The following is a 26,152-nucleotide window of genomic DNA, read 5'->3' as shown; positions in this document are numbered from 1 at the left end:
GGCGATTGAACTTGACATTCGTGTCTGTCTTTATTCATTATGGTAGAATACATTCTGAAACATATTTCTCAGAAATATGTTATTAAATACTTAACACTTTGTCATTATTCTGGCCTAACCCTAGCCCAATCCAAAGTATGGCCACTATGTTCATTCCAAAACAAGAAGACAGATGGGTGTTGAACAATGGCCTGTGAGATACATTGAACATTGTTGTTGTTTCAAATGAAAAGAAGGGGGATAAAGATGGGCGGGGGTTACACCGGAACTAGTACACTATTAGTGGGGTGTATGGGGACATCATTAAGTGTGACACAAGATGCACCACGTATGAAATGCTAATGGTGAAGTAAACATTGGACATTTACACCAGCAGTAACGTTGTCAGACTCCCTTATTCGCGATCGCATTACAACAGCAACATGTCCATTCCATACACAGTCTAACTCTCTTGGATTACATACTAATGTTTATCTCCAATAAAGTCAAAGTTATTTTCACTCTCAAATGTCATCATGTGAACATTTGGGAAGCGGGACAACTGTTAGTATTCTAGGTCAGGGTTAGGTTAAGTTTTTTGTCAGGCATGCTAGTGACTGGATAAGGTTAGGGTTAGTTTAAAAGTTAGTTAACAAAAATATGACACTCACCGAGTCAAACAAAAACATGTCTGGTGTTTCAGTAACCTGTTGTCCAACTTCCCATATACTGTATCCACATGTTGACTTCTCTTTTGTAATACTTAAACATATACTGAGTGTACAAAACTTTAGGAACACCTTCCTAACATTGAGTTGCACTCCCTTTCCCCCTCAGAACAGCCTCAATTCGTTGTTACATGGACTCTACAAGGGGTCGAAAGTGTTCCACAGGGATGCTGGCCCATGTTGAATCCGATGCTTCCCACAGTTGTGTCAAGTTGGCTGGATGTCCTTTGGGTGGTAAAGCATTCCTGATACACATGGGAAAGTGTTGAGCATGAAAATCCCAGCAGCATTGCAGTTCTTGACCGCAATCCATGTTTCAATTGTCTCAAGGCTTAAAAACCTGGTTACGGGATTTACAAGGATATACCGCCCAAAACCAGTCATTTTCCCGGGATAAATAACTGTGAGAAACCAGTAAATTATAATACATTATTTATATGAACAGCATGGTGTGAAATGGAACAGTTAAATTACATGTCTAAATCTGTCTTCTCTAATGCCTCTGCATGAATCATCAACGCTCAGGGTGGGAACAGACAGCCTATCTCAGTATGGAGTGCAGTTCACTATGCATGTGTAGACCTATCATCGCATCTTGGTAACTTTTTGTTGTTGTTGTGACATGTAGGCCTACATTTGCGGCAGCATAGCCTATGCTATAGTAATATAAAGACCTTTACCCATCTCCATCTGGCATAAGGGGGTCACCTTGTTTTTGAATTATAAAGATGTTTTATGTTTTAGTGCAGAGTTTTAGAACAGCCTATAACTGGAATATCTATCATTGCTTTAAATCAGTGCACGGCTGAGCTCTCTTTCACGGAAAAGCTAGACTAGAATAGCTTGCTAGTCATCATTTTTGTCTTGCATTTCTGATATCAATAAAGAATTTGAACAGGGACGCAACCTATTTTTTTGCTGAATGTTAAATACAGCAGCCAATAGAACTCACGGACATAGCAGTTATTTATTCAGACCAGTAACCATTCAATCTTCATGAAGAGAAGTGAAAGCCTTCTGCATCTAATTCTAGTCCTGTATTATTCAAGGATGTCATTAGAATGATGAAGATAAGGACAATGAAACGTATTTCAATTAACTGTTGAAAGGAGAAAGGAATGAAGCAACAACAGAGAGAGAAAGAGGAGATGGCTAATAACATTTGGGGAAATATTATGAAAGGTACAGTTGAAGTCTGAAGTTTACATACACTTAGGTTGAAGTCATCAAAACTTGTTTTTCAACCACTCCACAAATTTCTTGTTAAAACCTCTTGATACTCCCCATCCCGGATCCGGGATCGGGAATAAAGCCTCAGGCTCATTAGCATAACGCAACGTTAACGATTTCTGAAAATCTCAAATAAAATGATAATAATGCGCCTGCTCTCAAGCTTAGCCTTTTCTTAACAACACTGTCATCGCAGATTTTCAAAATATGCTTTTGAACCATAGCAAATCAATCATTTGTGTAAGAGTATTGCAAGCTAGCTTAGCATTTTGAGTAGCATTTAGCACGCAACATTTTCACAAAAACCAGATAACCAAATAAATAAAATCATTTACCTTTGAAGAGCTTCGAATGTTTTCAATGAGGAGACTCTCAGTTACATAGCAAATGTTCAGTTTTTCCTGAAAGAATCTTTGTGTAGGAGAAATCGCTCCGTTTTGTACATCACATTTGGCTACCGAAACGAACCGAAAATTCAGTCACCAAAACGTCAAACTTTTTCCGAATTAACTCCATAATATCGACCGAAACATGGCAAACGTTGTTTAGAATCAATCCTCAAGGTGTTTTTTTACATATCTCTTCATTGATATGCAGTTCGTGGAAGCCTGCTTTCCCCTCAGAATCGCATGGAAAAATACCAGCAGCTGAAAAAGACACACCAATTTCGACGGAGGACACGGGCAGACACCTGGAAAATGTAGTCTCTTATGGTCAATCTTCCAATGATATGCCTACAAATACGTCACAATGCTGCAGACACCTTGGGGAAACGACAGAAAGGGCAGGCTCATTCCTCTCGCATTCACAGCCATATAAGGAGACAATGGAAAACGGAGCCTCAAAAATCCTGCTGATTTCCTGGTTGCCGTTTCATCTTGGTTTTACCTGTAGCTCCCGTTCTAGGGCACCCACAGACAATATCTTTGCAGTTCTGGAAAATTCAGTGTTTTCTTTCCAAAGCAGCGTAGCCTAGTGGTTAGAGCATTGGACTAGTACCCGGAAGGTTGCGAGTTCAAACTGACAAGGTGCAAATCTGTCGTTCTGCCCTGAACAGGCAGTTAACCCACTGTTCCTAGGCCGTCATTGAAAATAAGAATTTGTTCGTAACTGACTTGCCTAGTTAAATAAAGGTAAAAAAAATATGCATAGTCGAGCATCTTTTTGTGACAAAATATCTTGTTTAAAACGGGAACGTTTTTCATCCAAAAATGAAATTGCGCCCCCAGAGTTTCAAACTATAGTTTTGGCAAGTCGGTTAGGACATCTAAACAAGTAATTTTCCAACAATTGTTCACAGACAGATTATTTCACTTATAATTCACTGTATCACAATTCCAGTAGGTCAGAAGTTTACATACACTAAGTTGACTGTGCCTTAAACAGCTTGGAAAATTCCAGAAAATGATGTCATGGCTTCAGAAGCTTCTGATAGGCTAATTGACATAATTTGAGTCAATTGGAGGTGTACCTGTGGATGTATTTCAAGGATTACCTTCAAACTCAGTGCCTCTTTGCTTGACATCACGGGAAAATCAAAAGAAATCAGCCAAGACCTCAGAAAAGAAATTGTAGACTTCCACAAGTCTGGAAATTACTCCCAAGGATGAACCAAACGCCTGAAGGTACCACGTTCATCTGTACAAACAATAGTACGCAAGTATAAACACCATGGGACCACGCAGCCGTCATACCGCTCAGGAAGGAGACGCGTTCTGTCTCCTTGAGATGAATGTACTTTGGTGCGAAAAGTGTGAATCAATCCCAGAACAACAGCAAAGGACCTTGTGAAGATGCTGGAAACAGGTACAAAAGTACAAAAAAGACTACGGTTTGCAACTGCACATGGGGTCAAAGATCATACTTTTTGGAGAAATGTCCTCTGGTTTGATGAAACAAAAATAGAACTGTTTGGCCATAATGACCATTGTTATATTTGTAGGTAAAGGGGGAGGCTTGCAAGCCGAAAAACACCATCCCATCCGTGAAGCACGGGATTGGCAGCATCATGTTGTAGGGGTGCTTTGCTGCAGGAGGGACTGGTGCACTTCACAAAATAGATGGCATATTAAGTGAGGAGAATTTGGTGGATATATTGAAGCAACATCTCAAGACATCAGTTAAAGCTTGGCTGAAAATGGGTCTTCCAAATGGACACTGACCCCAAGCACACTTCCAAAGTTGTGGCAAAATGGCTTAAGGACAACAAAGTCAAGGTATTGGAGTGGCAATCACAAAGCCCTGACCTCAATCCCATAGAAATGTTGTGGCAAGAACTGAAAAAGTGTGTGTGAGCAAGGAGGCCTACAAACCTGACTCAGTTACACCAGCTCTGTCAGGATGAATGGGCCAAAATTCACCCAACTTATTGTGTGAAGCTTGTGGAAGGCTACCTGAAACGTTTGACCCAGGTTAAACAATTTAAAGGCAATGCTACCAAATACTAATTGAATGTATGTAAACTTATGACCCACTGGAAATGTGATGAAAGAAATACAAGCTGAAATTAATCATTCTCTCTACTATTATTCTAACATTTCACATTCTTAAAATAAAGTGGTGATCGTAACTGACCTAAGATAGGGAATTTTTCCTAGGATTAAATGTCAGGAGTTTAAATGTAGTTGGCTAAGGTGTATGTGAACTTCCGACTTCAACTGCATTATATGCGCCAGCCTGCTAATTTGACAAATAAGCCCTATTATACAGTATTTCAGAATTAAAATCAAATTCGCTAGCCAATACTTGTCCCTTCATAGGTAACATGAGCTGCACCAGTATTGCATTTCTCTTCTTCTTTATCATCGTTTGAATGATGTGTATAAGTCCAGTCCAAAAAATACAGTATAATACAATACAGTACAGTAATACAGTTGATACTCAAAAAGTTTAGCCTACTGAAGCTGGTTTATTAATTTATTTATGCAAGAGAACATATATAGCTTGCTACATCTATTGGCTTTTATGTTTTTCTGTCGTGCGTAATGTGCCTATATCACTTGTGTATTGGATAACGGCGCAATCATTTGGGCTTCTTTGGGCTTGGGCTCATTAAATGTTGTTAGTAGGGCTCATAATAATGTATTTAATATGTGGCACATCAGGTTCAGATAGCATCAGATTTTAATGTTAATGCTGATTAAAGCTCTAATCAAATCTAGACATTTATATGATTTATAATGCTTTTTAAAGCTTTAGAATTACATTTCTGGTTTTGGCGGGAAATACCGGGTTACCTGGGAGAAAAAGGGATTTATTCTCGGGATGGAACCCTAACATCTCTCAAACCTAGAGTACAATCCTTTTAAAAAATCAATATGAATTGTACATCTCAAGTATGCGAGATCTGGTTGAAAGGGAAGTCTTAATGCAGTATCTATTGATGTCAGGCTCCTACATGAAGTCTACACTATTTGACAAGTACAATACTGAACACGTGTTGTGAAGGGAGTAAAAGAGCAAAAGTCTTACAACAGATAAAAGCATATATTTATTAGGATTAGGTGGAGTATGATGGGGGTTTAACAGGAGTCCATGATACGTCTGATTGAGCCGATTCTCATGTCCACGGGGCCCAAGCCCATATCCCTCAGTCTCCTGTATTCTCCAGGCCTCAGGTAGATCATTCTGCCTCTGAAGTGGGGCTGCTCATACATCAGCCAGTGGCCGTCCATCACGTTGCAGGACTGGCAGTCTGACATACTGTAACGCCCCTGGATGGAGTCACAGTCGTCCATCATCTCATGCATCTGACCTCCAAAGTTCTCCTTCTCGTAGATCCTCATCCTGAAGTTTCCTTTGTGCTGTTTTGGGGAATTTGATTGGAATTTCTTATCCATGTGTGGTAAATGAAATAAACAACACACTGAATTGAACCATGACACGCTAGCTCTTCTTACCATGGGGATCATACGGCTGGACCTGATGCAGTCGCTCTGGCTCATGCCCATCAGGCGCTGGTTGTCGGGGTACTCTCCTCTTCTGACCAGCATCTGGTGTCCCATGAAGTTGGGGCGCTCGTAGACCATAAAGCAGCCGCTCTCAACCCTGCAGGAGTTGCACCTGCTCAGGTGGGAGGTCAGCTCAGGGCAGTCCTGGCTGGTCTCATAGGAACTACCCTGGAAGTTCTTGTCCTCGTAGAAGATGATCTAGGAAGTTATGTTTTTTTTATAAAGTTATTCAAATATGATCACATACATAAATGTGAACTCGATCTAGGTGTGTTCACTCACATTTCTGTATTTTAGAATTTACATGATTTTTACTTAATAACACATTGAATTTTTTGTGTCAGCGTCTTTGACCTACCCATGAAAGTCCACAATATATATAGTTATCCTACCTTGCCCATGATTTCTCCTATCACTGACAACACTGCTCCTTTGCTCATTCATCCTCCCCTGTCACTTTTATACTCAACTTGATTGCTAAATGATCTATGGTCCATTGTTTTTAATGCCTAACTCAGCAACACAGCATAGCATGCTGTAATGTTTGTTAAATCAGTCTGTAAATGGTTATTATTCCAGATTGTGTGCATCTGGGGCAGTGCCAACTGAAACCCGCTGCTACGGGGAACAGGTGCATGGGGGCAGCGAATGTATCGACTGTTCTGTCTTTTTTTGGTTTTTACCTTTAGTTATACAGGTTAGTCAATTAAGAACAAATAAATTACACTATATATATATCTATATACACGTAAATGACATTATACATATCTATACACACATCAATTACACTATACATGTCACGACTTCTGCCGAAGTCGTTGCCTCTCCTTGTTCGGGCGGTGCTCGGCGTTCGACGTCACCGGTCTTCTAGCCATCATTGATCCATTTTTCATTTTCCATTGGTTTTGTCTTGTCTTCCCACACACCTGTTTTCAAATCCCATTCATTACCTGTTGTGTATTTAACCCTCTGTTTCCCCTCATGTCTTTGTCAGAGATTGTTTATTGTCAGTGTAGTGTTTTTGTACAGGTGCGCGTCGGGTCTTCGTACCCATATTTATTTTATTGTTCATTTGTCTATTTAGGGTTATGGAGCATGTTACTTGGACTTTATTAAAAGACTCCATTTTACACTCCGTTTGACTCTCCTGCGCCTGACTTCCCTGACACCTATACACATATGCCTGACAAAACACATCTATACACACATCAATTGCACTATACATATCTATATACACATCAATTACACTACATATCTATATACACATAAATTACACTATACACATCTATATACACATCAATTGCACTATACACATCTATATACACATCAATTGCACTATACATATCTATATACACATCAATTCACGAAAAGCAAAACACAATCATATGAAACAAACACATTCTTCAAGGGGGAGTGACGGGGAAGTATATGGACCCTGGGGATGGTACCAGAAATCATTTAAAGATTTAATAGGTGTTTAAGATGCTGCAATCAGAGGCGCAGAAAGCTGGAGCAAGGAAGGATCAAGCAAATCAGCCCCCGTCTATTTTTTTTACTACAATCTTGAGCAAGCCGTCGAGCACATCGCAAGTAGAACATTGCTGAAATGAAAACAAAGATTCAAATCTGAGGGATTGGGCTGGAGAAATGTAACCACTCAAAATTATAGACAGAGCTATGGATGCAAGAACGGAACATCCATGATATCAACATTATCGTTTTAACCATGTTTTGAAGAGAGTAAAATGACCTTGTGTTTTTGGTTCTGATGGGGTAAGACAACTAAGCTCATAGGGCATTTCTAAGTTATATTCTTCAAGCATCATGGAGTGTGTATCACATATTTCTAAGTTCAAAAATGGATGTAGCAACTGCAGATTGCCCCTTTGAGTCACTAACTTTGGTTACGGTTGGTATCCAGTGGTGTAGTGCAGGGTCAACGCAAGTAAACACAGTTTGCCCAACAGTTTACCCACCGGTGGCAGAAAAATGCATTGAAAGTATAGGGAGTGTTACTTTTTTCACCGTGACCGGCAAACAGAGTTCAGCCACCTATTTTTTACCACTACGTCACTGTTGGTGTTGACCTGCTTTGTTTTATTTTTTTAAATGTTATTTTATATATATATATATATTTTTTTTTCTTCGACCTACTTTGTTGTAATGTTTCATCTAATTCTGTGTAAATTTTGTGTAAAAATAGTCATATCAAACCTCGGGAACTTCATTGTATTTTGCTTAAAATAAGTCAGAAAAGCACAAAACAAAATAGAATCAAATGGAAATATTTGTGTTGTGTTGTGAAAAGTCTTACGAAATGTAATGCCATGTAATATTTGTAATTGTATTTAACTGCCATAATGTTGCTGGACCCCAGGAAGAGTAGTTGCTGCCTTGGCAGGAACTAATTGGGATCCTTAATCAAAACAAGTACAAATAGGAATGACTGCAATCCTTTTTAATTTGTTTTTTCTTTTGGTACATTTTAAGTGTGAAGTGTTCAACTTAGTACCAACAATGAAGTTATAATCACAATTGCGTGCACTTTCTGTGGCCAAAAATGGAAAACTTTAGCAACAGGTGTCATGAGATTGCAACCCCAGGTATCACAGAGTTATTTCCTGCAACGTAGCAAAAATAGGGGCAGACCAATACTCAGTGTCCCAGTGAAGCGGCTTTTTGCTTTGCTCAGTTGGCACAGTTGGCAGTGTGCCAACCTCCATCTCTACTTCTAGGTGATGTACGAATTGTTTAGAGTTAGGAATCATAGTTCACGTTCCATGATCATCAAAGACATAGGCAAGACATTTACATGTTTAATTTACTACAGTATACTAACTCTTTAAAATATTATGCAAACACTACTAAAACCAATCATATTGAACCTGCTTTAGTTTACAGTAGATTACATGGTGATGACTCAGGAATTGAACACAATGTGGTTACATATGCTGTGGGCATCTAACAAAGTATAAAAGGGCAAGGGTGGCACAAGCATTTACAGTCAAGTTTAAACAACCAACAGCCACCATGACCATGGGCAGGGTAGGTGACATTTAAACAAATGTTCATATCATTCTAACTAAATGACTGCTTTGATGTGTGTCTGCACCTTAATTCTGTGTAGGTGTTGTATAGCATTCTAAAAACTTTTCTACAGATCACCTTCTACGAGGACAAGAACTTCCAGGGTCGTTCCTATGAGACCAGCCAGGACTGCCCCGACATGTCCTCCTACCTGAGCAGGTGCAACTCCTGCAGGGTTGAGAGCGGCTGCTTTATGGTCTACGAGCGCCCCAACTTCATGGGACACCAGATGCTGGTCAGAAGAGGAGAGTACCCCGACAACCAGCGCCTGATGGGCATAAGCCAGAGCGACTGCATCAGGTCCAGTCGTATGATCCCCATGGTACGGAAGAAATAGCATTTCTTCCTTGAAATTACAAAGTAGGCTTCTAAAACTGTCATACTTTGGAATTAATAATTTTTAAAAATGTTTTATTCTCCACCAACAGCACAGAGGATCCTATAAAATGAAGATCTACGAGAAGGAGAACTTTGGAGGTCAGAGCATGGAGCTGATGGATGACTGTGACTCCATCCAGGATCGTTACCGCATGTCTGACTGCCAGTCTGCCCAGGTTATGGATGGCCACTGGCTGATGTTTGAGCAGCCCCACTTCAGAGGCAGGATGATGTACATGAGGCCTGGAGAGTACAGGAGCTTCAAGGATATGGGCATGGGAATGGGAGGCATGGGGGCCAAGGGCATGAGGTTCATGAGCATGAGGCGTATCACCGACACATGCTAAATCATCTGATTGTCAATTGTTCAAATAAATGCAAAAACACTATGTACAGTATTTGTCATACTTGATCATCACATACCTCCTCTTCATTCTGAAATATAACTTACATTGTATAATATATGATATGACATGGTATACAACATTTATTCTGTGAAAATGAGAAAATACCTAAAAGCATCAATTAAGAGGGACAAGCACCATTGCTATCAAATATATAGCATTGCAGATGGCATCATAAAAAAAAGAGAGACCATATTGATAAAAGATACAACTGTATACCTAAAGCCCAATCAAATCACTGGCTGTAGCTTGTGCTGAAAATACGTTCTTTAATGTATCCTCTGTATTGACAAGTAGATTTGTCTTTCATCTGCATAGCAATGAAATATCATTCATTGTTTACAGGTTATTTCAAAGGGATGGCATATATGGAGAGAATAGTAAGGATCCAAGCACTGAACCTTGCAGAACACCAAATTCAACTTCCTGTGTTCCGCAAGGTTTAGTTTATGGACGCTTATTGTTCAATGTAAGCTAAGCCTTGAAAACATAACATATTTCCATTTGTTTCTTGAAGCCTAAGTGCATAGTCCAATGATCTGAGTAAAAATCAAAACAAAAAAACTAATATATGTACACCTATTTTATAGTAGCTACAACATTTGCATTGGTATTTTTTCTACTCTAAAGAGCTGTGCTGCCAGAAAATCAAATTTATCCATAAGTAATACAACTGTATTTGAAATGGTCTTTCATAACTTTTCATGTTTTTTGGTCATTTTGTTTTGATCCAATGCTTATTCAAACAATGATACATAATCTGAATGTGATTGAAATGGTATTTAAATGTTATTGATAAGTCAAGATATTATATTTCACTTAAAATGTGATTTTAGATTTTATAGCACATCTGAAGCAACCCCAATTTTTTTATGAATAAATTGACTTGAAAAATATAATGCTGACAAAACATATCGATGAAGTATCTCAGTAAGGGAACTAAAAACCCACGGTTTGTCTTGGGGAATCAACTACAGCCAAGTGGACAAATCATTTTCGGTTGTATTTTGAGAGGAACAACCAAAGTCAGTCATTAAATTCTAAATAAATCAGAAAATACAACAAAAACCACAATAATTTACAATAAAGGTGGGCAGATACAAAAATGTTCTTAGATTGTTTTTTATTGCATTTCCACTACGTGTTTCACAATTGAAAAGGGCTACAAATTAAAATAAGTATTTATTTATTTTACTAGGCAAGTCAGTTAAGAACAAATTCTTATTTTCAATGATGGCCTAGGAACAGCGGGTTAACTGCCTGTTCAGGAGCAGAACATCAGATGTGTACTTTGTCAGCTCGGGGGTTTGAACTTGCAACCTTCCGGTTACTAGTCCAACGCTCTAACCACTAGGCTACCCTAACAGGATTCCATGATGCATCTCCCATCTCCCTGAGGTTTCTGTACTCTCCGGGCATCATGTAAATCATCCTGCCTCTGAAGTGGGGCTGCTCGTACATCAGCCAGTGTCCCTCCATGACCTGGGTAGACTGGCAGTTGGCCATGCGGTAACGGTCATGGATGGAGTCACAATCCTCCATCATCTTGTGCATCTGACCTCTGAAGTTCTCCTTCTCGTAGACTCTCATCCTGAAGGATCCTCTGTGCTGTTGTGCAAAATAAATCATGTTCATAATCACCACTCCTTTACATCTGTAATTCCAATTAAAGTGTGCCAGGTAGCCTAGCGGTTGAGAGCGTTGGCCAGTAACCAGAAAGACACTGGTTTTGAATCCTAGCACCGACTAGGTGAAAAATCTGCCAATGTGCACCTAGGCAAGGCACTTAAACCGAGTTGCTCTTAGTAAGTGTTGCTCTCTGCTAAAGTGTAGAGAAAATTAAGTTTGTCATGGCTGTTAAATCCTGTTTGGAACCTAGATGAATTAAGACTTGTGTATTATAAAAGGTTTCATATTATTACCACATACCACATAGCATTGATTTTAAATGTTCTGTCATATTCAACTGTATCTGTGTAAACATCAATAGCTCCTTACAGCATCTATTGTAACATGAATTAGAGGCATTTGGAGATTGCGATTTCCCAGAAGAAAATCACCTTAGTTTATAAAACAACACAAGCAAGCCAAACCAATATACATAGGAAATTATAGTTACAGTATGTCAATTGTAAAGTGTTTTGTCTGTAATGTATTTTTCGCTATATGTCGGACCCCAGTAAGACTAGCTGTCGTCATTGGCATCGGCTAATGGGGAACCTAATAAATCACATCAAATCAAGCTGATTTAAGCAGAAATACACAGATGATAAAATATCCCCGGAGATATTGTATTGAGTTATATGGATCACTGAGACTTTCTCCTACCTGAGGGATCATATGGCAAGAGAGGACCGAGTCACTCATTCCCATATGCATGTAGTCTGAGTACTCTTCCCTCCTCAGGAAGAGCTGGATTCTCATGAAGTTGGGGAGCTCGTACGCCATGAAGCAGCTGCTCTCCACCCTGCAGGACTGGCAGCGGGACATGTAGGAGGAAATGTCAGCGCAGTCCTGGCTGGTCTCATAAGAGCGGCCCTGGAAGTTCCTGTCCTCGTAGAAATGATCTAAAAGAGACCACACATCAAACGTTCAATTCACTTTCTAAAGTTGTTTTCTGAAGTTCTGTGAAGTTTTGTTTCTAATACACAGGGTTTGTGACACTAAGCTGTTGCTTTCATCCTGCCTGAAAAGACACCCTGCTATATGTAATGATCTAATTAACCATCTTTGTTTATCTTGATCCCATTTCAAGCTGTCTGCTGTTCCTTTAGTTGAATCCCAGATGAATATGACTGTGTTGCGTTAGAGGACTGACAGGTTGACCCACATTTGGCTGATCTGTACATACCTTGCCCATGTTTGATGTGTGTGGGTTTCTGTCCAACGACCTGGAGCTGCGAGGGGGCTTTTATTGGAACAGCAATGGGGGTTTTGTTATTCACATTTTCTGGAACCTGATGAATAAGCAGGTCTGCAATCATCATAAATTTTTTTTGTACTATCGTGACTTACCATAGAGGAGTGTCCATGGCACTGAGGACCAGCTGAAGACACACGGAAAAGGCAGGAATGTAGAGAACAGGGACCATTTCTTACCGTTTAGGAGTAAACCTTTTAGGAGTCTACCATCTAGGAGTGCCATACAAAAACACAAAATGCTGTTTTTTATTATGATAATAATCAGCACATTTCAGGAAAGTGAGTTTAAACATTGAACTGCCAATATTATACTGAATCAATTGTTCTCTTTCTCAAGAGAAATACAAATGTCAGTCCCATTTCCCACAATAAGTCACCTAAATATGTGGGAACTGACATAATGCAAATGTCTTAATGAAAAATATAAGAAGAAGAAGAATCATTGCACCATCTAAACCGGGAAGCATAGAATTAGTGCACATAGAACAGATCTACCGCTTCTTAGACTTGCTTTCAATTTGAATGACACATCTACAGTATAACTAAAAGAGACAGTCCATGAGATCGGCATGACCGTTTTAAACATATTGAAGCTATACATTGTTTGTTTAGAAATACTCAATGGACTAATGCAGCCTTAGATTCAGAGTTAATACACTGCTCAAAAAAATAAAGGGAACACTAAAATAACACATCCTAGATCTGAATGAATGAAATATTCTTATTAAATACTTTTTTCTTTACATAGTTGAATGTGCTGACAACAAAATCACACAAAAATTATCAATGGAAATCAAATGTATCAGCCCATGGAGGTCTGGATCTGGAGTCACACTCAACCTAGGGGCCAACCGTACCAGCATATGGTCTCACAAGGGGTCTGAGGATCTCATCTCGGTACCTAATGGCAGTCAGGCTACCTCTGGCGAGCACATGGAGCGCTGTGCGGCCCCCCAAAGAAATGCCACCCCACACCATGACTGACCCACCGCCAAACCGGTCATGTTGGAGGATGTTGCAGGCAGCAGAACATTCTCTATGGTGTCTCCAGACTCTGTCACGTCTGTCACATGTGCTCAGTGTGAACCTGCTTTCATCTGTGAAAAGCACAGGGCGCCAGTGGCGAATTTGCCAATCTTGGTGTTCTCTGGCAAATGCCAAACGTCCCACACGGTTTTGGGCTGTAAGCACAACCTCCACCTGTGGACGTCGGGCCCTCATACCACCCTCATGGAGTCTGTTTCTGACCGTTTGAGCAGACACATGCACATTTGTGGTCTGCTGAAGGTCATTTTGCAGGGCTCTGGCAGTGCTCCTCCTTGCACAAAGGCGGAGGTAGCGTTCCTGCTGCTGGGTTGTTGCCCTCCTACGGCCTCCTCCACGTCTCCTGATGTACTGGCCTGTCTCCTGTTAGCGCCTCCATGCTCTGGACACTACGCTGACAGACACAGCAAACCTTCTTGCCACAGCTCGCATTGATGTGCCATCTAATTCTCTCTTTCTTTCTCTCTCTCGGAGGACCTGAGCCCTAGGACCATGCCCCAGGACTACCTGACATGATGACTCCTTGCTGTCCCCAGTCCACCTGACCGTGCTGCTGCTCCAGTTTCAACTGTTCTGCCTTATTATTATTATTCGACCATGCTGGTCATTTATGAACATTTGAACATCTTGGCCATGTTCTGTTATAATCTCCACCCGGCACAGCCAGAAGAGGACTGGCCACCCCACATAGCCTGGTTCCTCTCTAGGTTTCTTCCTAGGTTTTGGCCTTTCTAGGGAGTTTTTCCTAGCCACCGTGCTTCTACACCTGCATTGCTTGCTGTTTGGGGTTTTAGGCTGGGTTTCTGTACAGCACTTTGAGATATCAGCTGATGTACGAATGGTATATAAATAAATTTGATTTGATCCTGGATGAGTTGCACTACCTGAGCCACATGTGTGGGTTGTCGGCTCCGTCTCATGCTACCACGAGAGTGAAAGCACCGCCAGCATTCAAAAGTGACCAAAACATCAGCCTGGAAGCATAGGAACTGAGAAGTGGTCTGTGCAGAACCACTCCTTTATTGGGGGTGTCTTGCTAATTGCCTATAATTTCCACCTGTTGTCTATTCCATTTGCACAACAGCATGTGAAATTTATTGTCATTCAGTGTTGCTTCCTAAGTGGACAGTTTGATTTCACAGAAGTGTGATTGACTTGGAGTTACATTGTGTTGTTTAAGTGTTCCCTTAATTTTTTTGAGCAGTGTATATCTAAATCACATTTTTCACATCGTTTTGTTATAGAACGGAGTCACAAAGACCCTATATAGTCATCCAGGAACTCTGTACTCTGCACAGAGCTCACAGAGGAGTTCCTTTGTCAATACTATTTCACAATCCGAGTGAGACATTCATTGAAAGATTGAAGAAACTAAGTCATAGTGGTCACACTTGCAACCTGAGAAAATATCCTTGCTTTGGTTCGGAGTTCATGCTGTGTCATCAATAATTTCAGGCAGTTTTGTTAACAATCCATTGGCATGCTCATTCCTCTGTATCTACTGTAGATTAAGAGCACAGTGAAAGTCACAAAAGGAACACATCAATTACTACTAAATGATGACTCGATAACTAATATTGGGATGAAAATTCAGTCGTTAGAATTGTAGCGACTTCATGCCGCGCCACTGACTAGGAAGGACACCTCCTTCTCCCAATCTACAGTCGACACCAAGATGGAGAAGAACAAACAACCTTCAAATAAGGAGACACCGCTTCATGGGGGAGGAAGATCACCATTCTTCTTCCATGGCTTCACCTCATCCAGGAAGACACCCAGTTGAGAGGGAACCATTCTTCTTCCATGGCTTCACCTCATCCAGGAAGACACCCAGTTGAGAGGGAACCATTCTTCTTCCATGGCTTCACCTCATCCAGGAAGACACCCAGTTGAGAGGGATCCATTCTTCTTCCATGGCTTCACCTCATCCAGGAAGACACCCAGTTGAGAGGGAACCATTCTTCTTCCATGGCTTCACCTCATCCAGGACGACACCCAGTTGAGAGGGAACCATTCTTCCTCATCTTCCTCCTTTTCAAGATCAGATTACTGACAACCGTCAAAATGGCCACCTTTTAATAACAAAGGAACTAGCCCTGGAAAATAATAAAATACTGTGAAGGACATTATTGATGTCCTTCAGAAACTGTCCCGGTCCCCACAGGGGACTCCCTCCTGGACGACCTCTGTAGCACACATAGAACTTTGGGCTAAAGCATTGCTGCCTATCTTCCGTTTCACTAGTCCTTTGATATTGCCTTGAGATTGATTTAGTCTCGATCTCAGTGTACGAAGATCAAATATCAACCATAGATTATTGAACAGGGACAGTTTTCCTTTGTGAATGAAAGGAGCCATTCGGACCTCGACCTGAGATTACAACAGAATTTTCAAGTAAATTCAATATTGTCTTCTCATCCCGAAGATCGCTGATTGGTTTGAGTGTGTGGAATATGTGTGTACCTCTGTATTAGTTAGGCTATCTTTCTCCTAGTCATTCTTGCCTTGTTCCGTCAAATAATTATTTGAATAACTGTTTGCCTGATGCTTTTGGGCCACCTGATCCCCTTGAGATGCTGTATCTGTTACAATATCATATATATATATATTTTTAACCTTTATTTAACTAGGCAAGTCAGTTAAGAACAAATTCTTATTTTCAATGACAGCCTGGGAGCAGTGGGTTAACTGCCTTGGAGCAGTGGGTTAAACATCAGATTTTTACCTTGTCAGCACATGGGTTCAATCTTGCAACTTTCAGTTACTAGCCCAACACTAACCACTAGGCTACCTGCCTAATCCTTCATTGATTATTCAACAATGAGACCAGACAGTTGTACAACTTCAGACAATGAGAACAGACAGTTGTACAAGTTCAGACGATGAGACCAGACAGTTTGATGCTCAAGACAAAATTAAATCTCCACCCTCCCAAAAAACAATTATAGATCACACAATACTAGACGCCAATAGAAAACAAAAAAGGTTCCTTGATAGCAGACTGATTGAAAGCAATCCATATAACGCATTTAGGGGATAGGTTGGGAGACTTGGCCTTTAGAACTTTCACATCACAGTTCTGGCAATTCTTTGATAGAGCCATTACATTGGGACAAAGGGAAATCAAACTTGAACAAACCATTTTGATTATATGCAAATCAGACAAATTTAGGTAACAAAGGCGTTTCCCTTGTCGGCACATTCTGGATTTGCATATAACCCTCGGCAGTGCTGCTGGTGGGTGGGAGGTGAACAATAAAAACATTTGGATATAACCCTCGGTAGTGCTGCTGGTGAGTGGGAGGTGAACAATAACAATAAAAACATTTAGATATAACCCTCGGCAGTGCTGCTGGTGAGTGGGAGGTGAACAATAACAATAAAAACATTTAGATATAACCCTCGGCAGTGCTGCTGGTGGGTGGGAGGTGAACAATAAAAACATTTGGATATAACCCTCGGTAGTGCTGCTGGTGAGTGGGAGGTGAACAATAACAATAAAAACATTTAGATATAACCCTCGGCAGTGCTGCTGGTGAGTGGGAGGTGAACAATAACAATAAAAACATTTGGATATAACCCTCGGCAGTGCTGCTGGTGAGTGGGAGGTGAACAATAACAATAAAAACATTTGGATATAACCCTCGGCAGTGCTGCTGGTGAGTGGGAGGTGAACAATAACAATAAAAACATTTAGATATAACCCTCGGTAGTTCTGCTGGTGAGTGGGAGGTGAACAATAACAATAAAAACATTTAGATACAACCCTCGGTAGTTCTGCTGGTGAGTGGGAGGTGAACAATAACAATAAAAACATTTAGATATAACCCTCGGCAGTGCTGCTGGTGAGTGGGAGGTGAACAATAACAATAAAAACATTTAGATATAACCCTCGGCAGTGCTGCTGGTGAGTGGGAGGTGAACAATAACAATAAAAACATTTAGATATAACCCTCGGCAGTGCTGCTGGTGAGTGGGAGGTGAACAATAACAATAAAAACATTTGGATATAACCCTCGGCAGTGCTGCTGGTGAGTGGGAGGTGAACAATAAAAACATTTAGATATAACCCTCGGCAGTGCTGCTGGTGAGTGGGAGGTGAACAATAAAACATTTAGATATAACCCTCGGCAGTGCTGCTGGTGAGTGGGAGGTGAACAATAACAATAAAAACATTTGGATATAACCCTCGGCAGTGCTGCTGGTGAGTGGGAGGTGAACAATAACAATAAAAACATTTAGATATAACCCTCGGCAGTGCTGCTGGTGAGTGGGAGGTGAACAATAACAACATTTGGATATAACCCTCGGCAGTGCTGCTGGTGAGTGGGAGGTGAACAATAACAATAAAAACATTTGGATATAACCCTCGGTAGTGCTGCTGGTGAGTGGGAGGTGAACAATAACAACATTTGGATATAACCCTCGGTAGTGCTGCTGGTGAGTGGGAGGTGAACAATAACAATAACAACATTTGGATATAACCCTCGGTAGTGCTGCTGGTGAGTGGGAGGTGAACAATGACAATAAAAACATTTGGATATAACCCTCGGTAGTGCTGCTGGTGAGTGGGAGGTGAACAATAACAACATTTGGATATAACCCTCGGTAGTGCTGCTGGTGAGTGGGAGGTGAACAATAACAATAAAAACATTTAGATATAACCCTCGGTAGTGCTGCTGGTGAGTGGGAGGTGAACAATAACAATAAAAACATTTAGATATAACCCTCGGCAGTGCTGCTGGTGAGTGGGAGGTGAACAATAACAATAAAAACATTTAGATATAACCCTCGGCAGTGCTGCTGGTGAGTGGGAGGTGAACAATAACAACATTTGGATATAACCCTCGGTAGTGCTGCTGGTGAGTGGGAGGTGAACAATAAAAACATTTAGATATAACCCTCGGCAGTTCTGCTGGTGAGTGGGAGGTGAACAATAACAATAAAAACATTTAGATATAACCCTCGGCAGTGCTGCTGGTGAGTGGGAGGTGAACAATAACAATAAAAACATTTGGATATAACCCTCGGCAGTGCTGCTGGTGAGTGGGAGGTGAACAATAACAATAAAACAAATGGGAAAGGTAAGAAGAGCCTTTGGATTATTGAATACACTTAAAACTTAACAAAAAAGTTCACATTAGATTTTTGTAACTTCTGTAACTTCAAGCCGCATTGTATTTATTGCAGTATTGCAGCTTTGCCAGAAGAGCAATCGTGACAGCCCCAGATTGGAAGACATACTGTATGAAACGTATGGCTTGTATCTTACCAGGCTTTTCTCTTTCTCTCTCTCTCTTCCAGATCGTATTCATTGAGGATAAGAATGTCCAAGGTCATAGTTATGAGTGCAACAGCGACTGCCCAGACCTGCACTCCTACTTCAGCCACTGTAACTCCATCAGGGTGGAGAGCGGCGGCTGGGTGCTGTACCAGCGCCCCAACTACGGAGGCTACCAGTACGTGCTGACCCCTGGAGAGTACCCTGACCACCAGCAGTGGATGGGCTTCAATGACAACATCAGATCCTGTCGCTCTATTAAAAATATAAGCCTTCCTACCAAACGTAGGCTACAAACTGTAAGCCTACTAACTTTATCGTTAAGTTTGAAGATGGCACTGATGGATCGGATGTGTGTCAGTCGATAGATACTGACGACTTGAGGCAAGAAGTTGATAATCTGTGCTGTTTCTTGATTTACTATATTTCCAGCATGTTTTGCTTTTTGACATATCTTTCCCATATCTTAAAATGTTCTACATTTTATATCAGAGAGACATCATAAACTTGTCATTTATATTACACTTGTATATTTAGGTTTTGGCAATTAGGATGTTAAAAAAAGTGTCTAACCAGATTTGGATGCAGGACAGTGAATGGGATGACCCAGGGTGCACCAACCAGGCAATGATCTGTCAAAAGCACACAGACAATAAGGAGATAAAAGGCTCATGTTTTGGCAGCAGTTTCCCTCACGTCCAGGCCCATGCACATCAATTGTTGAAGGAAACCAGGACAACAGCCAAGAAACCCATTTAAAGAGGCATTCCATTCCTAATATTGTTAAGAACATACAGAGTGATGGCAATTTAAATAATTCAAGTGATTACTTTTATATTAATAATTAGGGATACTGGCATTTATGTATTTTTGGTTGTATTCATTTTGCAGGTCTATGGAAATTCCTACAAGATCAGGTTCTATGACAGGCCAGACTTAGCTGGCCAGATGGCAGAGTGGAGCGAAGACTGCCCATCGGTCCACGAAGCCTTCAGGTTCTGTGAATTCCACTCTGCTGTAGTGATGGATGGTGCCTGGGTCTTCTATGAGCTGCCCAACTACAGGGGTCAGCAGTACTTCCTGGAGCACGGAGAGTACCATAACTTCACAGACTGGGGCGCCACCTCCCCTGTCGTGGGCTCCCTCCGCAGGATCACAGAGTTCTGGAACCTTAAGACCCCTAGTGTTTTAGTTCTAGAGCCCTACGACAACATCCTTTCCCATGAACCTCTCTGCCTTTTTTTATGACACCCAACTCTGTGTGAGAGTGTTGCAGTCCAACAAATAAAATCCTGTCTAATCCGCACATATGCTGCCGTCTTCATTACTATGCCATGGGTATCAACACAGGGCACACATGTACATTAACACCAGTAGATCTACTTACTCAGTTTTCTTTAGTATTCTTTGCTAGCATTTGATCAACTGTAGAACAGAATATAACAGAATAATATATAATAGTTTATTTCCCTCCAAGGAAAGAAGTATTTACACAATTCTGTAAAGGTTAACAATAAAAATGAACATACAATACAATACAAGTCATAATGAAAATTTGGATGATAACAGAAGACTCCTGCATGTTTAAAATCAAGATACATTCCAATGAATCAGAATGTTACTGTACCACTCAAAGACCTAGAATACCATATCATATCAGCACACAACACAGTTCAGTAAGAATTGGATTGAGAAGGAAAGTATCTGAACAAAGGAATGTACACGTAACTGCCAAAATAAAGGAAACACCAACATAAAGTGTCTTAATAGGGTGTTGGGCCACCATGAACAAGAAAAGCTTTAATGCACCTTGGAATATATTCTACAAGTGTCTGCAACTCTGTTGGAGGAATGCAACACCATTTTTCCAGAAGAAATTCTATAATTTGGTGTTTTGTTAATGGTGGTGAAAAATGCTGTCTCAGGCACAGCTGTAGAATAAGTGTTAATATGGGTTGAGATCTGGTGACTGAGATGGCCATGGCATATTGTTCACATCATTTTCATGCTCATCAAACCATTCAGTGACCAATCGTGCCCTGTGGATGGAGGCATTGTCATCCTATAGGGCCATAACCATGGTAGCCAAGATACTTGCAAAAATAATGGCCTGACCAGCATTTTTATAGAGTTGAAGTGGGAAGTTTACATACACTTAGGTTGGAGTTATTAAAACTCATTTTTCAACCACTCCACAAATTTCTTGTTAACAAACTATAGTTTTGGCAAGTCGGTTAGGACATCTACTTTGTGCATGACACATCATTTTTTCCAACAATTGTTCACAGACAGATTTTTTCACTTATAATTCACTGTATCAGAAGTTTACATACACTAAGTTGACTGTGCCTTTAAACAGCTTGGAAATTTCCAGAAAATTGTGTCATGGCTTTAGAAGCTTCTGATAATTGACATAATTTGAGTCAATTGGAGGTGTACCTATGGATGTATTTCAAGGCCAACCTTCAAACGCAGTGCCTCGTTGCTTGACATCGTGGGAAAATCAAAAGAAATCAGACCTCCACAAGTCTGGTTCATCCTTGGGAGCAATTTTCAAATGCCTGAAGGTACCACGTTCATCTGCACAAACAATAATACGCAAGTATAAACACCATGGGACCACACAGCACTCATACCGCTCAGGAATGAGACGCGTTCTGTCTCTTAGAGATGAACGTACTTTGGTGTGAAAAGTGCAAATCAATCCCAGAACAACAGCAAAGGACCTTGTGAAGATGCTGGAGGGAACAGGTACAAAAGTATCTATATCCACAGTATAACGAGTCCTATATCGACATATCCTGAATGGCCGCTCAGCAAGGAAGAAGCCACTGCTCCAAAACCGGCATAAAAAAAGCCAGACTATGGTTTGCAACTGCACATGGATACAAAGATCATACTTTTTGGAGAAATGTCCTCTGGTCTGATGAAACAAAAATATAACTTTTTGGCCATAATGACCATCATTATGTTTGGAGGAAAAAGGGGTGGCTTGCAAGCCTAAGAACACCATCAGGAATACACCTCCATGAAAGCACCTGCTTTCAATATACTTTGTTTCCCTCATTTATTCAAGTGTTTCCATGATGCATCTGAACAACAAACACACACCACATCTAATATTCAAGTCAAGAAACACGGAATTTACAATACAACGTCATTTATGATGGATGTATACATAAGTTCCTGTGACAGTTGACATGTTAAATGTGATGAACTACAGTAAATATTACTGCTTTATCCAGGATCATATTCCAATGTTCTGACTGTGAAACAAGTTCACTCCTGTATCGTCATTAAGCTGTGTTGATCCTGGATCGTCATTAAGCTGTGTTGATCCTGTATCGTCATTAAGCTGTGTTGATCCTGTATTGTCATTAAGCTGTGTTGATCCTGGATTGTCATTAAGCTGTGTTGATCCTGGATTGTCATTAAGCTGTGTTGATCCTGGATCTGTCTATAACAATTTTGTAAATCAGTGCAAATAAAATGAATAACTTAACCAATAGCTAAAGCTAGCTACAATCATATAACTGTATCGCCTTACTAAAGTTGTTAGAAATCTGTCTTGGCGTTGTGCTGGTGGGCTTTTCTGTAAGTTTAAAGTATTTGACTGGCCTAACTGTAAAGTTTTCTTAAAATGTTACATTTTTTTCATGTTTTAATAGTAATTTCAATGTAAATGTAAAGGATTATCTAAATTAGGGGATACTGTCAGGGTTTTTTTCTGGATCAAAATGGGGCTTAGGTGGTGGGTGCGGCAGGGTGTGGCAGTGGGCTTGGCCATTAGCGTGGTCGCCAACCGAACAGTTTAGAGGCCCTCCTCTTGGCCGCATAGATAACATTTAGCTATTTTAAAGTTCTTATGCTCTCGGAGTGACTCAAACATTCTAACAAAATCAATGGGGGCCCCATGCCATGGACAAAAATACTCCTGAATGGATCATTTTGAGAATTTTAAATTCTCTGTGACTGTCTAGTTTTTATAATTATAAGTTCTCAAAGATGATTATATAAAAAAATACATTGGTCTATTATCTTTTCTATATACTGTATAACTGTTTTTTGTTGTTTAAGTGTACAATGAAGACCTTTTACCATTCATTCATTCATTCATTTATACATATATATATGGCACTTTCCACCTGCTATTGTGTGTGGATCGGTGATTCAGTGCTTTTGAACAATGCGTAGAGCCTACATAAATATTTGAATAGCTGATTGAAATTTCTGATTTGTTTGGTGCTAATCATGTGCTTGGTGTTCGTGTCTCTAACATGTATAAAAAGGATACCTGCATACCCTGAGCTTTAATGTTGTCACTACGCCTGGTGTTCTGAACTCTGAAGAAATTAAGGTGAGATGTGTTCTGGTGAAGATTCCTGTAATGAATAGTACTAATTCCATAGTTCCATACTTCTATGTCCATATTTCCATAGTTCTGGAATTCTGGAACTATATTATAGAATTCAGAATTGTGACCAACTGTCTTTTCTCCTTCAACAGAAGACAGAAACTTTCAGGGGCGGTCGAATCCAAAGGAGACTCCGCTGACCTGCATGGCTTTTTTGCTTGATGAAACTCTTGCCAGGTGGAGGGCGGCTGATGGGTCCTCTATGAGCGCTGCGACTACATGGGCTATCAGTACATTGTAGACCCCGGGGGGTATGCAGACTGCCAACACTGGATGGGCTTCAACGACTGTATAGGTTCCTGTCGGGTCATCAGAAATGTACAGTATGTCATGTAGACGTGGGGACCAAAGATGATGTGGAATGATAAAGGCTCAGATATACACTGAACAAAAATATGAAGGCAACTTGCAATAATTTCAAAGATTTTACTGAGTTACAGTTCACGAAAGTTAACCAGTCAATTTAAATATATTAATTCGACCCTAATCTATGGATTTCACATGACTGGGAATACAGATTTGCAAAAGAAAAAGTAGGGCGTGAATCAGAAAACCAGTCAGTATCTGGTGTCACCACCATTTGCCTCATGGGGCGCTACCATCTCCTTCACATAGAGTTGATCAGGCTGTTGATTGTGGCCTGTGGAATGATGTCCCACTCCTCTTCAATGGCGGGAACTGTAGCACGCTGCCATACACGTCGATTCAGAGCATCCCAAACATGCTCAATGGGTGATTTGTCTGGTGAGTATGCAGGCCATGGAAGAACTGGGACATTTTCAGCTTCCAGGAATTGTGTACAGATTCTTGCGACATGGGGCTGTGCATGATCATGGTGAAACATGAGGTGACGGTGCCCAGATGAATGGCACGACAATGGGCCTCAGGATTGTCACTGTATCTCTGTGTGTTCAAATTGCCATCGATAAAATGCAATTGTGTTCGTTATCCGTAGTTTATGCCTGCCCATACCATAATCCCACCACCGCCATGGGGCACTCTGTTCACGATGTTGACATCAGCGTACCACTCACCCACACACATCTGTGGTTGTGAGGCCGGTTGGACATACTGCAAAACTCTCTAAAACAACGTTGGAGGTGGCTTACAGAAGGAATAGCTACACTGTTTGTATTCTGCAATATTGGTTTGCGGTTTCAGTTTTGCGTGAATGCTGCCAGCTATCCATGGTTTCCGGTTAAGATAGGTTTTAATAGTCACAATGTTATTCTCGGATGCTTCCCGGAACATATCCCAGTCTGCATGATCAAAACAATCTTGAAGCGTGGATTCCAATTGGTCAGACCAGCGTTGAATAGTCCTTAGCACGGGTAAATCCTTTTTGAGTTTCTGCCTATAGGAAGGGAGGAGCAAGATGGAGTCGTGATCAGATTTGCTGAAGGGAGGACAGGGGAGGGCCTTGTAGGCATCCCGGAAGTTGGAGTAGCAGTGGTTGAGTGATTTAGCAGCGCAAGTACTGTAGTCAATATGTTGATAGAACTTCAGTAACGTTTTCCTCAAATTTGTTTTGTTAAAACCCCTAGCAACAATAAATGCGGTCTACAGAAGTATACAGAAAATAGCCCTATTTGGTAAAAGACCAAGTCCATATTATGGCAAGAAGAGCCCAAACCCTTGAACGAGTAGGTGTGTCCAAACTTTTGACTGAGATTGTATGTCTATTTGCTCTCCTCTTCTCACCTTTTCCCTGCGCTTGTGGACTTCAGTGCACAACACATTAGCTGTCTGTGACTAGGCAAAAAAAACAACTTTCCAACCCAATCCTTCCTGTCAGTACCGCTAACCGCAACACACAGCTTACACGTTGTCACGTCATAGTCGACATAGCTACTAGAACTGACGCAGTAGTAAACACTACAAACATGCAGTACAGTGTACAGTCAGAAAGCAGTTACACCAAAAGTTTTCCTTGACCTGGAAGAGTTTCAGTGTTGGATAGCCATAGCCAGCTAGCTAACATATCATCCCTCTGTTTGAGTAGGCTAAACTAGCTAGCTGCATTTGTTTAACTAAGTGAAAGAAAAAAATCTCTCTCTCTCTCATTTTGGAAGAAATTAATTTCTTCAAAACTGTTCAACTATTGTCCTTCTCTCTCTTTGATCAATTACTCACCACATTTTATGCCCTGCAGTGTTGGCTATTTGTAGCTTATGCTTTCAGTAGTAGATTCATTCTCTGATCTACTGATTGGGTGGACAACATGTCAGTCCATGCTGCAAAATCTCTGATAGGTTGTAGGATGTCCTCTGCATGTTGTCATAATTACTGTGTAAGTCAATGGAAGGGGGTGAGAAACATGAGCCTCCTAGGTTTTGTGTTGAAGTCAATGTCCGCAGAGGAGGACAGAAGCTAGTTGTCCTCCGGCTACACTGTGGTGCTACCCTGAAGAGTTCAGTTGAGGCTTTTGCAATTTTCATTGCAAAACAGTGTGTTTTAATCAATTATTTGGCGACGTGAATATATTTAGTATAGTTTTATCTAAAAAGGATAACTTTAATGTTTCACTATTTCTTCCTCTGAGGAGCCTCCACTGACTCCAACACACACTCACATACAATCATAATTTATGGTGCTGCTACTATGGTTATCATATATACTGATTGCCTAGTCACCTTACCCTTAAACATATCTACCTCTATCCCTCCAATATCCCTCCCGAGTGGTGCAGCGGTTTAAGGCACTGCATCACAGTGCTAGATGCGTCACTACAGACC

General features: G+C 40.7%; 4 protein-coding genes across 4 annotated transcripts; 2 read left to right on the top strand and 2 right to left on the bottom strand.

Moving 5' to 3' along the window:
- Positions 1-5,458: 5,458 nt before the first annotated feature.
- Positions 5,459-6,288, bottom strand: LOC135546992 (gamma-crystallin M3-like). The gene is made up of 3 exons (XM_064975551.1): positions 6,280-6,288; positions 5,837-6,085; positions 5,459-5,740 (listed from the first exon to the last, which is right to left on the bottom strand). Exons 1-3 carry the CDS (start codon positions 6,286-6,288, stop codon positions 5,459-5,461), a joined length of 540 nt encoding a protein of 179 aa, XP_064831623.1.
- Positions 6,289-8,917: 2,629 nt separating this feature from the next.
- Positions 8,918-9,699, top strand: LOC135546991 (gamma-crystallin M3-like). Its single transcript, XM_064975549.1, has 3 exons — positions 8,918-8,932; positions 9,048-9,296; positions 9,403-9,699. Exons 1-3 carry the CDS (start codon positions 8,918-8,920, stop codon positions 9,697-9,699), a joined length of 561 nt encoding a protein of 186 aa, XP_064831621.1.
- A 1,407-nt stretch (positions 9,700-11,106) lies between these two features.
- On the bottom strand, positions 11,107-12,740 carry LOC135546857 (gamma-crystallin M3-like). The gene is made up of 3 exons (XM_064975428.1): positions 12,608-12,740; positions 12,085-12,323; positions 11,107-11,364 (listed from the first exon to the last, which is right to left on the bottom strand). The coding sequence occupies exons 1-3, from the start codon at positions 12,738-12,740 to the stop codon at positions 11,107-11,109; spliced, it is 630 nt and encodes a 209-aa protein (XP_064831500.1).
- A 6,057-nt stretch (positions 12,741-18,797) lies between these two features.
- Positions 18,798-20,251, top strand: LOC135546856 (gamma-crystallin M2-like). The gene is made up of 3 exons (XM_064975427.1): positions 18,798-18,806; positions 19,027-19,269; positions 19,895-20,251. The coding sequence occupies exons 1-3, from the start codon at positions 18,798-18,800 to the stop codon at positions 20,249-20,251; spliced, it is 609 nt and encodes a 202-aa protein (XP_064831499.1).
- The last annotated feature ends 5,901 nt before the right edge of the window (positions 20,252-26,152 follow it).

This window comes from Oncorhynchus masou, chromosome 10 (assembly GCF_036934945.1).
Source record: "Oncorhynchus masou masou isolate Uvic2021 chromosome 10, UVic_Omas_1.1, whole genome shotgun sequence".
Classification (NCBI taxonomy): domain Eukaryota; kingdom Metazoa; phylum Chordata; class Actinopteri; order Salmoniformes; family Salmonidae; genus Oncorhynchus; species Oncorhynchus masou.
Note: the sequence above shows the minus strand (reverse complement) of the source record. Positions and strands in the feature narration are given on the sequence as shown.

What these genes read in the sequence shown, in the direction of transcription:
- LOC135546856 (XM_064975427.1), top strand. An exon ending in CCTGTCGCTCTATTAAAAAT is followed by an intron (nt 19,270 to 19,894) that starts ATAAGCCTTCCT and finishes TTCATTTTGCAG; the next exon opens with GTCTATGGAAATTCCTACAA.
- LOC135546992 (XM_064975551.1), bottom strand. An exon ending in CCAGCCGTATGATCCCCATG is followed by an intron (nt 5,741 to 5,836) that starts GTAAGAAGAGCT and finishes TCCCCAAAACAG; the next exon opens with CACAAAGGAAACTTCAGGAT.
- LOC135546991 (XM_064975549.1), top strand. An exon ending in CCAGTCGTATGATCCCCATG is followed by an intron (nt 9,297 to 9,402) that starts GTACGGAAGAAA and finishes CTCCACCAACAG; the next exon opens with CACAGAGGATCCTATAAAAT.
- LOC135546857 (XM_064975428.1), bottom strand. Translation starts at nt 12,740, where the DNA reads ATGATTGCAGACCTGCTTATTCATCAGGTTCCAGAAAATGTGAATAAC. An exon ending in ACACATCAAACATGGGCAAG is followed by an intron (nt 12,324 to 12,607) that starts GTATGTACAGAT and finishes GGTCTCTTTTAG; the next exon opens with ATCATTTCTACGAGGACAGG. An exon ending in CTTGCCATATGATCCCTCAG is followed by an intron (nt 11,365 to 12,084) that starts GTAGGAGAAAGT and finishes TTTGCACAACAG; the next exon opens with CACAGAGGATCCTTCAGGAT.